At 43.5% G+C, this 16,311-nt stretch overlaps 2 protein-coding genes across 3 annotated transcripts; one reads left to right on the forward strand and one right to left on the reverse strand.

Annotated features, from left to right (window-relative positions):
• Positions 1–204: 204 nt before the first annotated feature.
• LOC122616833 lies at positions 205–4,700 on the reverse strand. Its single transcript, XM_043792406.1, is given in 3 exon segments — positions 205–280; positions 282–501; positions 4,244–4,700. Coding segments are annotated over 3 exon segments (591 nt in total). The 5' UTR covers positions 4,539–4,700.
• Positions 4,701–5,083: 383 nt separating this feature from the next.
• On the forward strand, positions 5,084–8,470 carry LOC122616073 (chromodomain-helicase-DNA-binding protein 3). Of its 2 annotated transcripts, none has more exons than XM_043791343.1 (2): positions 5,084–5,153; positions 5,234–8,470. In XM_043791343.1, exon 2 carries the CDS (start codon positions 5,261–5,263, stop codon positions 7,961–7,963), a length of 2,703 nt encoding a protein of 900 aa, XP_043647278.1. In that variant the 5' UTR covers positions 5,084–5,153; positions 5,234–5,260; the 3' UTR covers positions 7,964–8,470. The 2 variants fall into 2 exon arrangements, with proteins under 2 accessions (XP_043647278.1, XP_043647279.1); XM_043791344.1 differs by having other exon boundaries at positions 5,140–5,158.
• The last annotated feature ends 7,841 nt before the right edge of the window (positions 8,471–16,311 follow it).

Raw genomic sequence — 16,311 nt, forward strand, 5'->3', positions numbered from 1 at the left:
AAGTGTCGTTTCACTATTTGTTAGCTTACTAGGTTGGAAATAGTTTCTATTTTTCAAGCGAACCTCGCCCATAACCGATAGGAGCTTACTCCTCCAACTCGGTATTACCGCCACTGCCGACAAACAAAGGACAGAGATACACAGCATACACACCAACACATTCTTCTACTCACCCGCCTTCATGTCAGCCACGCCCCCTGGATCTTAGCTTTTTACCGATTTTCTGGATGGCCAACAGCAGCAACAACGAATCGTGCAGCAAACGAGGCAGCCGCAGAGATGAAAAGATAAGCAAAGATTGCGAAAATTGTATTTTCCATTGTGGAAACGTAGGGGATGGGGAGATGGGGGGAGGGTGTCCGTGTCTTGGCCAAAGGATGCCGGCGGAAACAAAAAGGAAATGCGGAAACCGTTTGCTCCACGAGCCTTCAATAGGTATCGGGGTGCGGGGGCAACCCTTTTCGGACAACCCTTTTGAGAACTGGCAAGACGAAGGGTGCACTGGAAGAAAAGATCCACAAACTGTATTCAAAATATTCCTTCAAGCAATTCAAAAATGTATAGCGAAATCAACTCGTATTTTCAAGTTTCTTACTTTCTGTTTCGATTGAACTTTGACCCCGTCTAAAGGACATTGATGTCAATCAAGAAATCCCAATAAACACATTTTCGCTGCGTGTAAATTGCACTCCGTCTCCGTTACACGCCGATGCGCGTGTAAGCAGCATGTAAATATGAAAGGCATACTACGCTAGATGCCCAAGTTATGAGCCAGCAATCGTACTTATGTATGTGTGTGGGGGAAAAGTCGAAGGGGGGGAGGGAGGTAAAGTTGGAACTTGGGGAAAGAGGAGGAAATACGGTGCGGACTGCTGGGCAGCATAAATCAAAATCAAATTTGAGTGCTATTTAGTCAAGTGGCTGACTTTGGAAGGAATGGTGATGGGATGGACGGGGGCCCGACGGAAACACAGACCCAGAAGTGACCAATAAGTGGGTCAGTAGTCAGCACTAAGTGGAATTTCCAACTATTCTGCTGACAGCAGAGCCCTCCCCCTGGCCCGACCCCTTGTCCACCCATTGTCCACCCATCCATCTACCACGTCTTATCAAAGGATCACTGATTGGTTTTTGCTGAACCGGTCTTAAGACAATTAAAAGCCATCAAAATTCAACAGCTTACAATTAAATCAATGGCTGCCAGTCGAGGGTCCCGGCTCAAGTCAAGTCTGATGCCGATGGAAATGAGTTTGGGTTTTGGGTTTTGGACTTCATCGACCACTGGAGATGGGATCGTGAGCTGTCAGGGTGAAGAAGCAATCAAACAAGGCACTGGGATAAGTTAATAAGGTTAGGACCCTATGAGAACTGAATTACGACGAGTTGCTTGAGTCTTGAGGGAAAACCGCATTAAAGCTATTGGTTGTTGAAGACTTGTACATATATTTCGCGCAAAATTTGAATGGGCTCTAGATGCCCTCAGCGTAGTACACATAAATCACAGGTTTATTTCTCAGCTTCAGACACGTAGAGTCCCCATCTCTAGGCATCTTTCTGGCATTTGTTTACGCGATGAAAAAATTTGCATTTTATTGGCTTTCGAGTTGCTGAAGGGTCCGTAGGCTAGTCCGCCTGTGATAAAAGGCCCAAAGAGCCAGCCCATCGCAATCAGAAGCTGGGAAAGGGGAGGACAGACAGGCAATTTGCATTACAAAGTCAATGAAAAATCACTTAGTGTTCGAATCGCAAATCCGAGGTAGAAGCGTCCAGAGAAAGCCCCGATAAACAAAGTCAGCCAAACGATTTAGATTAAAACTGGCAACTGGCGCAGGGGATAAGCCTCAAAGATGATATATCCCTTTGCATTATTGTGGATCATAAATACAGGGCTTAAACGGCGGAGGAAAAGCGAAAGTTTTCGTTCACTATTTTTTTCGATTGGACTAGCCGGAACGGAACTGATTGCGAGGGACATGGGAAACCTATTTGAATTTCATTTTCGTATGCAAATTTTCAATGGGTTTTTATGCCGCTCGTTTCATTTCGTTTCGTTTGTGAAACGAAAACTAAGCCACACAAATATGCAGGCGAATTGCCTTGGCCTCGGAGCTTGGAACTCGTAGCTTTCGCCTTGACTTTCATGGCGGAAAAACCGGTCCACAAAAACCGCCCAGCCCACCCGGCTCATCCACCCACCGGGAGTCTTCTGGGTTCTTCCCTTCGGTTGGGTTTACGAAACAATTGAAACAAGTTTGCAATCAGTGCGCAAACTTTTTGCTGGCCAACTGCACACATACACAAACATACAGAGGGAACAATACTTGTTTTTCGGTAAATTCATTTCCAAACTGCTGCGTTCCGCGGTTCGGATTACTCATTTCACGTGCACTAAGGCTAATATATATTAAATATTTATTTAGACACACTCACAGTATTAATATTAATAATATGATTTTCTGTTTGGAGCTCTAATATTTCTTTCTGTGTACAGAACCCAGGCGCTTTGATGCAGACAAACAAGCACTGAGAGACACAAAAACGCGGCAGCAAATTGTGCGGCTGTCAAGGATGCCGAATAGCCAGCGTCCACTTTTGGGCCAATGTACAGGACTCTGGGTCCTTGGTCCTTAGTTTGCCTGTAAACAAGTTCAGCCGCGCGCCTAAGAGTATGCAACAAAGACACAAGTGAGAAGCGCTAAACGGACATACAAAGGATCAACGAATTCCCAATGCGCTGCGCAAAGTACACATAAAAAAGCTTATCAACCTAAAGGTGCATGAACAATACGTTAAATAACAGATAAGGGTAGGGGTTGAACCAAGCAAGGTTGCTGACGTTCGACATGTGAAAGAAAAGTTTAACTTAAAGGCCGTATCAGTGTATTAATAAGAAAGCTTTTTTACATTTGAGATAGTAAAAGTTTTTAAAATTAAGAATAAGTCCAATCATTTTCTTGATTTAAGCAAATACACGGGCTTAAGATAGTACTTTGTTATTCTAAGCCAGAAAATCCAACTACGTATTATCTTAAAGTACAAACAATTATTTTAGTTATAGAACAATAATAATATCTCCAATCTTAAGCGCCAGACGTATATCTTATCCCTTCTGTGCACAGACTATACCTCCAACTACCTCACTCATTTAGGAAGTTATTCTATCAAGCAACGCGCTCTGGCCAGCTTCACATTCCCAAGTTCTCAAAGGACCACAGTCTCCTTTGTTGGCGGAGCAGGGTGGGTGCTATGATCCAATATCTATAAATCAAAAGGCGTACTAAACCTCTTAACAATAAAGCTTAATCTCAAACAAGTGGGCGAGCGAAGAAAAGTTTAGCAACAATCAGGAGCAACAAACAGAAACAGTAGCTGGGAAAGTGGATTAAAAGCGGGGCAGAGCACTAGAGGCATCTCAACAATGCGCTGGGAAACTGAAACTCGGCTTACTAAAAGTTGTCATCCTTGAAATGGCCATGGAAAGCGCCATTGATTGATGCCAATGAAATGTAATTGAATGTTTTCTAATTACGCCTCATTAGGATTACAAATCGAACGGCCCAAGTGTTGGCCTCATAAATATTTAGCGAAATGAGATTGAAAACGAAAATAGGAGCTGCGACAATTGATTTCGGTGCACAGTGATTGATTGTCTGCTGGCTGTAATGGGAATCCGTCTCGACGACACCATAAATGTCGCCCGTTGTGTCGCAGTCACACCTCCGCATCACTGGCTCCCCAGATTGGGACAGGATATGCGGGAGCTATAGCGAGGAGCCCCCTATGGGATGCAAAAGCAAAAAGCGGTGGCTCCGAGCCATGTACATGACGTATGAAAGTCGTAACAAAACACTTTGATTGATGATTGAAATGGCCCGGGTTTTAATTGGCGATGGTTGCGTGAGAAGTTCGAATGGCATGGCTTAAAGGATGTAATATAAAACAAATTATAACTCGCATAATATGCAGTCAATATATTTTTGGTATGTTGCCATGTTTCTGCTTCTATGGGCTAAACATTTGACCGATGAAATCCTCGTCGAGTCACGAAACCATCTCCAGTCGGACCTCAAATCGCCGTCCTCGACCACAAGTCTACACGGGTATAACCAAAATGGAGTCCTGTCCCGCCGTCGGCTCCCCCCGCAGGCACGCACAGGTGCGCATAAGTTCATGATTCCATAATGTCTGTGACATGTGGCCATCAACTGGCCCTCACTGCTTTGGCCACCTTTTCACCAGCCACCCCCATTCCGCCCACAATCCACCCACACCCCCACTGTCGGTGGATGTGCGGTCAGGCAGTTACAAGGTCTGAGTTTGAGTTGATCCATTGTCCTCGTCCTGTTGGCGATGGTAATGGTGAATGGATGGTGGTGTAGCCGACTGTTGACGGTGTTGCCGCTGTTGGTGGATTGTCTTTGAAATGTTTCGGCGGTCGCCGGTTCGTTGCTCTGCGGCTGGTTTTTGGTTTTGGATAAACGCAAGCATCGACAAGAAGAGCGCAGCTTTAACGGTCCATTTACATCCAGCTGAAGCATAAAATTAATAGCACTTTAGTAACTTCGGAACTTTTGCATGGGCATTACAAATGAAACATTTACTCCAATTTAATAACGCTTTTCCATTAATTTTAATTAAACATATCAATATTTAGATAGATTTTTGATTGTTTTAGTAATGTAAGCAATGTGGAGTTCTTAGTTTCGTAGAAAATCCCTTTTTATCGCATATCGAAATGTTCACGATCTGGTCTTCTGGTTATATTTGTTTACCTATCGAATGCAGATCAGCTGCAAGCCAGCCCGTGAGAACGAGGTATTAGTACCAACCAGTGACAGCCGACCTTAAAGGGGTCGCACTATTTTACATTTTGTCCGTTATTCAGCAGACGAATCTGTTCACCTTTAATTTTCTTGTATGTGTTAAAGCTAAAGCGGTTGAATGCTAAACAATAGTTTGTAACGGATATCTAATAAAAAAATCTTTAACCGCCTTCAAAACTCCCCACAGTGTAAGCGCATCTTAACTCGATCCTAGTGTAAACGGCGCCTTACACCTATCTTTTGCAGAACACCAGTGTGAACGGGTCCTTGTTCGGGATTATAAACCATAGTACCGCTTACTTCTGGCGCGCATTTATGATCAATTTCATGGTAAAGTGTGTTTTTAAGAATGTAGTTTTTTGTCGCGTAGGACATAGAAACTCAATCATTTTCTTACATTTCTGAACTAGTGATTGCGATAACTAAACTACATTAGCATGTCATCTAAGACGGTGGCTGGCCATCACTTGAAAAAAACTGGCAAGGATTCCAAGGACAAGCGGCCAAAACCCAAAGCCAAGAAGCAAAAATTTCGCGATGAAGAATACTGCAGGGTTTGTAGGGATGGAGGAGATCTGCTGTGCTGCGATTCCTGTCCTTCCGTTTACCACCAAACCTGTCTGATTCCCCCTTTGAAATCGATTCCAAAAGGCGATTGGATCTGTCCGAGCTGCATTCCCTTGCCCGGAAAAGCCGAGAAGATATTGTCATGGCGCTGGACCATCACTCGGCGCTCCACTTCCAGATCATCTCAAGGTGGAGTACGCGAGTACTTCATCAAGTGGCATGATAAGTCCTATTGGCACTGCGAATGGATTCCCGAATGGCAGATGCTCCTGCACTATGCCTTGATGGTTGCCAACTTCCAGAGAAAGAACGACATGGAAGAGCCGCCAAGTCTCGAGGAGTTCGACGACCAGGAGCGCGATCTGCACGAACGATTTTACAGGTACGGCATTAGGCCGGAGTGGCTCCATGTCCAGCGAGTTTTCAATCATAGAAAGGAGCCCAATGACTGCACTTTTTACTTGGTGAAATGGCGGGAGTTGTCCTATAGCGAAAGTAGCTGGGAGATAGAAAATGACGGCATCCCGGGTCTTAAACAGGCCATCGCTCACTACAAAGAACTGCGGTTCAGCAAGAAGGAACGACCAGAAGACAGGCTTGCACCCACCATGGACCTGAATAAGAAGTACGAGGACCAGCCAGTCTTCTTGAAAGAGGCGGCCCTAAAATTGCATCCCTTTCAGATGGAGGGCGTAAGCTGGCTGCGCTATAGTTGGGGCCAAGGCATCCCCACCATACTGGCCGACGAGATGGGTCTGGGCAAGACCATTCAGACAGTGGTTTTTCTTTACTCACTGTTTAAGGAGGGCCACTGTCGCGGACCCTTCCTCATATCCGTGCCGCTTTCCACGGTGACCAACTGGGAGCGAGAGCTGGAACTCTGGGCTCCAGAATTTTACTGTATCACCTATGTAGGGGGCAAAACTTCTAGAGCGGTTATCCGTAAAAACGAGCTGAGCTGCACGGAGGTAACCACCAAAACCATGCGGGCAAACCAAACCCAGTACAAATTTAACGTAATGCTGACCAGCTACGAGTTTATCTCGTTGGACGTCGCCTTTCTCGGAAGCATCGATTGGGCGGCCCTGGTCGTGGACGAGGCACATCGGCTAAAGAGCAACCAGAGCAAGTTTTTCAGGATGCTCAGCAAGTACCGTATTGGCTACAAGCTGCTGCTGACCGGCACTCCGCTTCAGAACAATCTCGAGGAGCTGTTTTATCTGCTCAATTTCCTGAGTTCTGACAAGTTTGATGACCTGCAGACCTTCCAGGCCGAGTTCGCCGACGTTGCAAAGGAGGAGCAAGTGAAGCGACTGCATGAGATCTTGGGACCGCATATGCTTCGTCGCCTGAAGGCGGATGTCCTTAAAAACATGCCCTCGAAGTCGGAGTTTATTGTGCGCGTGGAGCTGTCGTCCATGCAAAAGAAATTCTACAAGCTTATCCTCACCAAGAACTTTAAGGCCCTAAATCAGAACGGCGGCGGTCGCGTGTGTTCGCTGCTTAACATCATGATGGACCTGAGAAAGTGCTGCAACCATCCGTACCTTTTTCCCTCTGCCGCCGAGGAGGCCACCATCTCGCCCAGTGGTCTTTACGAGATGAATTCGCTGACCAAAGCTTCTGGCAAGTTGGACTTGCTGTCAAAGATGCTAAAACAGCTAAAGGCGGACAACCACAGGGTCCTTATATTCTCCCAGATGACCAAGATGCTGAATATTCTCGAGGACTTCCTCGAAGGGGAGGGTTACCAGTACGAGCGCATCGACGGCCAAATCAGGGGCGATTTACGTCAGAAGGCTATTGATAGATTCAATGCCCCCGAAGCGGAGCAGTTTGTCTTCCTCCTGAGCACTCGAGCAGGAGGACTGGGTATTAATTTGGCCACAGCCGATACGGTCATTCTTTTCGATTCCGACTGGAATCCACACAACGACGTTCAGGCCTTCTCACGAGCTCATCGCATGGGTCAGACAAAGAAAGTGATGATCTACCGATTTGTGACCCACAACTCCGTCGAGGAGCGCATCATGCAGGTTGTCAAGCACAAGATGATGCTCACTCATCTTGTGGTGCGCCCGGGAATGGGTGGCAACAACAACAATTTCACAAAGGACGAGCTCGAAAACATCCTTCGTTTTGGCACCGAGGATCTTTTTAAAGACGGCAAGGGGGATGCTATTCACTATGACGACAAGGCGGTGGCCGAACTCCTTGACCGTACCAGTCGAGGCATTGAGGAGAAGGAGTCTTGGGCCAACGAATATCTTTCGTCGTTCAAGGTCGCCTCTTACGCCACTAAGGAAGAACACGAGGAGCAGGATGACTACAATGAGGATACGGAAAACACTGACCCAGCCTACTGGGAAAACCTGATGGGCCAAAGCCAGAAGAACCTACCAAAGAAGCAAAAGAAGCTGCCGAAACAGGTCCAGGAGGACGTCGAGAGCAGCTTGGGAAAGGGCAAGCGAATCCGAAAGGAAGTCAACTATTCAAAGCAAGCCAATAATGCGATCGACCGCGACACAGAATACACACCTGACATCTCGTCAACCAGTATAATATTATTGTGAGATATATATAAAGAAAAAGATAATATAAAGCCTCTACATATCACCAACAGAATTAGAAACAGACACCAAAATGTTAATTATTTAAGTTTATTTTGCAAGCTTGTCCAAGCGCAGCTATCTTGAATATGTTGTATTTAGTTTTTAAAAGTTTCGCTCTAAAAATGCGCCCTAAAAAGAGACTAAAAGTAACGTTAGTTACTAATACTATTAGCATTACTATAACTTACAAACAAATAAAGATGAGCTCCATAGAAGAGGAAATAAATTATAGTCGAGCCGAGAACATTGGCTATATAAAAGACAATTGGCAAAAAGCAGAAAAGCAGAGTCGGAACGATTTTGGCCACGAACTCGTCGCAAAATGTCCGGCGAAATAATGAAATGTAATTCAATCAAAGGCAGTTTATGCGTAAAATTTTATTAAAGCCCAGCTTTTGCAGGTTGAAGCACAAAAGTCTCAGTGCCAGACAAGCACAGGGATATGCCACATGACTGTATGCACAGGGAGAAAAATGCTGATATATTATAAATACAGTCTTAAAAATGATAAGTTGTGGCAATACTTCTTTCTGGAAAGTAATGTGTTTGAAAGGGGGGGGTAACTATCTTAAATGTGAATTGCTGTAGCATCTAGATTGCACTTTTCCTGGGTGTACTCATAAATGCATGCATGAGCAAGGACATCCTCATATGCACGTAAGTATGCGTTCGCAATCAATTTATCATACGCCTGATTTGACTACCAGAGCCCTGAAGCCGGCCATCAAATGGCCCCGAGAATTGCGAAATGTAACTGCAATGTAATTAAAATGAAATAAAGACGAAAACAGAGTGCCTGGCAGGTAAAAGGTCCTGGGGATCCCTAAAGTGTCTGGCCTGGCGATTACTTAGATGCGTCCGGTGACCAGCTCATGGATTAAATCCGGCATATTTAATTATCACATACAATGGGAAAATGGCCAAGTCGTTTTCGAGATGACTTCACTTTAATTAAGTTTTCTTAATCATATTTTTTGCACTTGACTTGTCTCTGAAATTGTTGCAGTTCTTTGTTAGATTTCGGCAGATACGAGCCAATATTTCGTAATTGAAAAGGTTCGGGCTTAAATATTTGTTTTATTCATGTAGAAAAAAAGAAAAATTACAAGCAGATTCAATTTCTGATAAAATTAGTTATTGCAAATAAACTTATTTTATGTACGAGCGTAAACATTAAAATTTTCTGCTGATTGATAATTCTGCAATTAACAATTTCGACAATTAAGCTTTTAGACTCACATAACAACATTATACAAATTCCGTACTTCGTTATCTTGTTCGGTTTTAAATTTACCTAATTATTAATTGTATTGTGGCCTAATTAGAGCGTTATGTCTGCTCCAAAACAATGACCTAACAAATTAAATTAGCATTAGATAAACTACTGTCTTCCGTTCACGATTTCGAACACGTGAACGACGTGTTGGTACGTCTGAGGACCGTCACTAAAACGAAAGACAGTCGTCCTGATTAAGCGGATGTCCTCCCACTGGAGAAAATCTATCCGTTTTCTCCATACCTCCGTTTTCGGTGAGCTCATGTGTAAGCCGTATTATGCAGTCATCGCATAACTTATACGCACCGTGGCCCGCAAGTTATCCGTTGCGTAGAAACATCCGCACGGAGGGCCAGGAAAACGGGACTCAAACAAATTGAACAAAATTACAGGCAACCTTTACACAATTACAAGAAAACCTTAAGCATTCAAAAAGAAAAGTAGGAAAAGGGAACGAACCACCGGAGGGTCACTGGTAAAAGGATGCTGTCATGGGTCATGGGCGCCTTTCTGTTGAAAGAAAAAACGTAAGTGTTCCAAAATACCAATTATATATATATTATTACAATAGGTGAGATATAAATTTACGATTCTCTGAATTTAAGTTAGTTTGTTATTTTAGTTTTTGGTAATATTATTAAGTAGCGTTCCACTAACTCGACTTTAAGAATATGTAATATTTGTATAATACCCTCGTTGGATTCCTAGAATTATTAAAAATGTCTCACTACTTCTTTTCATCTATCTTTACTATTCTGATGCTTTTATGAGTTATTCTCTGGGAATTCTTTGCGCAGTAGGCCTTGGAAAATTCCTTAGAAACCCTTAAATCCCCTCCCATGGAAACGCCTCTGATCTTCAAAACGGCCACCACTTAATGATAATTGCGCAGCTTAAAAATGAACCTCCAATTCCGGAGAAAAAGCGGAAAAGGACAGCTCCAAACTTGGAATGAAAAAGGGGTCACGTTGCCCATGTTGATATACCCTTTGCTCGACCCCACCCCCTACCCTTAGTTTTTATTTCCGGCCATACGCTGAATGTTTTAAGCCAACCAACAAAAATATTTACAGCTATTCGCCGCTTAACAACTTAGAGCATCAAAAAAATAATACAAAATCCCCAGCCAACCTGCGAGGAAAAGGAAAACGCCGGACAAAAGCCAAACCCAACGCACATTTTTCACATAATTTCCTTGGGGATTAAGTTTCCACTTGGCCTTGTCCGGATCGAAAGCGAGGGGGGTGGTGGCCAACGAGGGCTTTTATTAATTTCGTGGCACAAAAGTAAATAGAAAACGGGGCGACCCGAGTAAATTTCATTAAAGGCCGACTGGGAGTCGAGGGGGCGTGGCAAGAAAATGTCACTAATAGATAAAGTGCGATTACGATTTCTCGGGTCACAAATCGCACGGAGACAGGAAATGACATTTGTTGTCGCTAGGAAAACGAAATCACCGAAATCGGTAGTGGGTGTGCGGTGGAAAATGCGGGTAGGGCCAAATCAAATTACAATCAGTCTGGCCTTAAACTGAATTTAGTTCCCGCGCTTCTTCCCTTCTTTAACGATTTGCGGCGTTTTATTTTCGCAACTGCGGAATATTCTGCATAAAGAATTCGGCTGCAGGGCACCAAGAAATTTATGCGCACACCTCTTTCGGAATGTTAAAAAAGTGCTAAAAATGTCTGCGAAAAAGTATGAAACATGACTGCAAACACGAAAAACAGAGGGCTAACTTGGCCAGGGAGAGGGAAGGAGTATCCTGCGAGACAGCGGGCTTTTCTTCCTATTTTTCTTAGCGCGCACTGAACGGCGACAAAAGCGAATGACGCATAAAAATAGCGGTAGCCCCACAACTTTTAAAGCATCAAAAATGTGCAGCAGCAGGATCCCTTGGCGGAACCAGGATAAAGTGCAATATTCCTACAACTTAAGCAGCCAAAGCAAGCAGCGGGAGGAAAATGTTAAGCTATTGAATTCCCTCCCAGAGTTACAGGTAACTTTCTATGCCGCCATCAATTCATTGTTTCAAAGATGAGTACAAAGAAGATATAATTTAATATATTTATTTGTTATGGAACGAAGAAAATTCCACACAACGCAGAACTTTAACATGGGAATTCAGCATTGTGCGAATTAAGCGAATCATTTAACCATGATCAAGAGGAAGGGGAGTTGCTGGCGGGAAAAAAGGCTAGATCTCTGAACGGAGGAAAAGGCTTAAAATAAATTATAGACAAAATCGAGGCAATTAAATCAAAGCCACGTCGGTAACTCAAACAAGGAGGCCAGCGCTTGGCTCATGAATATGCAACGACTGAATGAGTGCGGTGAGGAGTGTTGTCTGTGGGGGTTCGAGTGCTGTGAGTGTTGTGACTGTTTGAGTGAGTGCGAGTGTGAGTGTCAGTGGAGTAGACATCGAGAAAGGGTCTCTGCCAAATGGGGCAGCATTTTCGTGATTGAATTCATTGATGAACAACAACTGCCAGTCGAAATTTACCACGTTTATGCGCACTCCTTTTGCAATATTTGTCGAATTAAGTGCTATACGAATGTTCGGCTAGTTACATTATAACACATCAAGTGAGGTATTTATTACATTCTATTCTCTAAATATGACATTCCATTCCACTACTGCTTATTTTTGATTAAGGAGAAAATTTGCGTGTTTTATAAGACTTGTTCTTGAACTTCGCTGCGTATAAGCGAGAGGAATGCGACTGAGAGTGAGTAAACCACAGCAATTGAAGTGTATGCAAGTGATTGGCCACATGTGCCAAGCCGAATGAACCTCTGCATACCCTACCCGACCTCCGACCTCTGAAACCCCCTCGAAAAGCAGCCCCCTCTCGACCCCCTCGACCGCTATCAGTGCCTGTCCATTTCGAAATGCACAACAGCGTGAAATGTGTGGCTGGGGGGCATTGAAACAAATCACCTTGATTGATGATTGGCATTTTGCTGGCGAGAGCCACTCCCCTGCCCGATTTGCTCGCCTTGTGTAAGTCAAAACCCCAAAAGTCGACCGCAATTAAATGAAAAGCTGGATGGAAAACGGGGGTGGCAGTACTACCACCCACAACTGTGTGGGCGGAGAAATTTGAGCTGCTGCTTTGCTTTATTGCTGCTGCAGTAACAGGTGCAGCATTGTTCGGGGGAACTTCCCAGTTTCCAGCTTTCCACTCTGCCCAGCCACTGCAGTTGTCAGCAATGTCAGATGACCCGGAATCCGGGCGTTGTTTCCACCATTTAATCGAATTAACAGCAACATTTGAAGGTTTATTGCGCTAATTAAAAATTTCGAGAGCTTTGACGGAGATAGATGATGGATTTCACGGTTGGAATAAATTAAATTTCAAATAAATGGATCGCTTGGCCGCGAAATAAAAGTTGTGATTTGGCTCATACTCATTTTGTTCTTATTCAAATTTATATGTTTCTTTTATTTTTTAAAAAACCATAAACATAAGCATACTTTTCTTTGAAAAGAGATAATGTGCTTATATAAATATGAAACAAAATAAGCTAAAGGGAAAAACAATAATTTAAATCCCAAGTTTATAGCTTTATGGTACTTATATAATATTATACAAACCTACCGGTTTGTTTTAAGATGTATGGTTCTGGAATTGCTATCTAGACTATCAACCAACTCCACATCCCAGGCCATATATCAGACTAAATAGCCACTTATGAAGAACCTGGCTGTCCCTGTGTAAATAATCCGTCTGGCGAATCCATAAGCGTAAACAGATTGATTGGACGGGTGATCAGGCGGAAAACCCTCCAGGGCACACACTTAACCAGCTCCAACACCTTGGCCAGCTGGAGAGCCAGCGGCTGGAAAATTCCCCCATGGAGGCGATGCAATCATTCAGTTCCCGGCACATTTCAAGGTGCTCTCGAGAGTGGTAAGGGAAAAATTAAATCAAATAACGCTTAAAAATTTATTAACGTCCGCCAAGCCAGTTAAACGTCAGCAAATTGTATTTTTATGTTAAGACCATTAATGAAAACCGGAAGCAAACAGAAACCGACTGGATGCAGACAAACAAAAAAATGGAAAGCTGCAAGCCAAGAGCAAAAAAATGCATTTAATGTACACAGAAAGTGGAGAAGGGCGATCGGCAGGGCAAGGATTTTCGGGAAATTCCTGCGACGGCGGCGGCATCGGCACCACTTCGATTAAGTAGCTTTGTAAACAGCAGGAGCGGCCACAGAACCTGCCTGGGTCGGACACAGGACCCCATTGAGACTCCGAGCCCGAAATGTGGTTGTCCTGCACAAGAGAAAATAAAGAGTTCCTTTTTGTATTTAAGGAAAAATATGTAGAAACTCTCGAGATGATTGATTAAATGTCTTAGAGACACTCAAATAATGAGGCTACAGTCTTCTAAATAATAAAGTAAATCTAAATTTAAACAAATTTCAAATCCTTTTTTCGGATTGCTATGTAAGTTAAAATAAGTAGGATTTCCTTTCATTGATTATTCTCCGTGCGCCAGGACCTTCACTCAGGCACTTGAAAATGCATAACTTCTGAATGAGGTGCGGTGGAAAAAGTCCTGCGAGAGTTCCCCCCAGACTTGTTTGCCTCGCTTTTAATGCATTTTACGCTGTGCTGCGTCCTCCATCCTGCTGCCCTCGAGTCCTCTTGTTTTTGCTCCCGGCGAAAATGCAATGCAAATGCTATCATTGTAAATAAAGCTGATTAAGCAGCATTTTGATAAACTTTCCCTCGATTTTACACTTAAATTGGGCATTGGCAAAAGAAAACTTGCCGCACAAGAGTAGTGAATAAACCGCATTGCCGCTGGCATGGAGAAAAATTCGTCGCCAAAAGCTGCCGGCGATTTCTCAGCTCTCTGAGTCAAAGCCAAATTAATTAGTGGCTAACACACACACACACACACACAGAGACATGTAAACTCAACTAATGTTGCAGGCTCTAGTTAATCAGGGATGGAATATGGCTTTTTTCCATTCATCCAAATTAAAACTTTCACGCATTTACCTCAATATTAAATTCAACACTGAGATTGTGTTACTAGAAATTATTTTTTTAAATTAATTTTTCTAAGTTGAACCTTTTGCCATTTTGGCTTACTATTTGTGAGAACTCATAAAATCTTAAAAATTTACTTTGATTATAAAATATATTTCTGAAGTGATCCCTTGATTTTCAGAATAGATGTCGATTCCCTCGCGAGAAATGAAAGACTCGAAGCCCTCGAATTCAAAGTGATTTTGGCCATAGCTCACTCGGCGCCGTTCCATTCCATTCCATCTTGAAGTTCTCACAAAGTGAGCAAAACTTTTTGGGCTGTTTGCTTATTTGTCGTGTAATTAAAAGGCTTGCACATTAATTTCAACTGCACGAATAGGAAATACGCAATGCAGACATGGCCAGCAAAGACCCGAAAAGCCTTACAAAGCGCTCCATGATAAATCCCAGAAAATTCTGTTGAACCGAGTGGCCGAGCGTCGGAGGATGGGGCAGTGCCTTTGTCCATCTGGAACTTATTTTATTTCCTGCTCAGTTTTTTGGCTGCCTGGCCGCGCTTTCCCCCAACAACAAAGTCAACAAGAAAGATGGCGATGGAAGTGGCGGAGGGGGAGTCGAAGAAAAACCAGCAGCAGAAGAGAAAGAAAATCTCTTGCAATTAGCGCTGGAAAAGTTCTTAGCTCTAATTGATTTGCTGTAAACCGTTTGACGCTTTGCTCGGCGATGCCAGTCAGCTCAACTTTAAAATTTAATGCCATCCTTTTGTCCCGGCGCACTAAAGTATGCAACACAATTGTTATTGAACACGTGCGCATTGTGCATCCGTGTCAGGTGGAAAAGGGTCGTGCATGCAGGGGGTGGGGCCGGGGAGCGGGAGTGGGAGTGGAAGGAGCGGAGACAGAGCCATCGTCAGAAGGAAAACAAAGAGGTTTTCCCCAGCTCGACTACGATGCTAAAAAGTTTGCTACAAAACCCGTATATAGCAAATAGGAGCAAGAGGGTGGATCGCAGACTTTGTGCGCGCTAATAATACAACATTTTATTTACAACTAAACTATTTGGCATTTAACTATTTAACTATTTGGCTATTTAACTAACTATTTGATCTGGCGAACTTCTCTAGACAGCTGCTAAATTTGGTTTTGCATAAGCCATGGGGCACCTTAAAGCCTTTTCAAATGAAAAGGCTAACAACTATCTATAATTCTACTATTTACATTATCTTTTTCGTGGATTCCATGAGTATTTTATGTACTGCTGCCTTATATATGTGCCACTTCGGTGCATACTGCTCGTAGTGCAATTACTCGCCCGCCGCCCATCAATTGGGCAATTTATGCAACCACCCACGGGGCGTCCTTTACTGAAGTGCAATGAAATGCACAGGAGCATTGCTGCATCGGTGGCTGGGAAACAGCTTTTCCAAATGGTTGTTGGCTTGGACGGTTTGAAAAACTCAAAGCAAACAACAACGACCATCGGCGAAGCTTTTGCACTTGCCGCTCGCCGAGTTTTCCCTCTTTTCACGATCGCTCTTAAAAATCACACAAAGTTATCGCCTCCATACACGCAGCAAAACAATAACTCGATCCGGTTTCAGTTTGCAGGTGAAAAGAGGGGTAAGCCGATTTTACACAGCGGCGAAACTATTTCATCCTTTAGCCATCCCTTAAACGAATTTTGAGTCATATTAAAATACTGAGTGCAGCATTAGTGTTCTACATGTTTTTCGAAAATGATTCCTGAAGAGCGGTTCACTATTTTATTACAAAACTTAAAGCAAAGTCAAGAATTCAATTACCATTCAGTTGTTAGGAATGTAAGAAAATTGCAATAGATTTAGGGCTAGATCTAGTTAGCGGTAAAGTAGGTTTCTGCGAAGACTGTGACTGCTGAGCTCTTACTTCCCAGCCCAAAAAGAATCGAGCCAGAAATCCATTTCCAAAAATACCCCTTTTGCTTAGCCGAAGGCCATGTCCTGCCAACACTTGAGTTGAAAACTCATTTCGACCACGTTGCCGCCGCATT

Source organism: Drosophila teissieri, chromosome 3L, assembly GCF_016746235.2.
Source record: "Drosophila teissieri strain GT53w chromosome 3L, Prin_Dtei_1.1, whole genome shotgun sequence".
NCBI classification, from domain to species: domain Eukaryota; kingdom Metazoa; phylum Arthropoda; class Insecta; order Diptera; family Drosophilidae; genus Drosophila; species Drosophila teissieri.

Excerpts from the sequence above, each read along its gene's own strand:
- LOC122616073 (XM_043791343.1), top strand. The coding sequence starts at position 5,261 with ATGTCATCTAAGACGGTGGCTGGCCATCACTTGAAAAAAACTGGCAAG.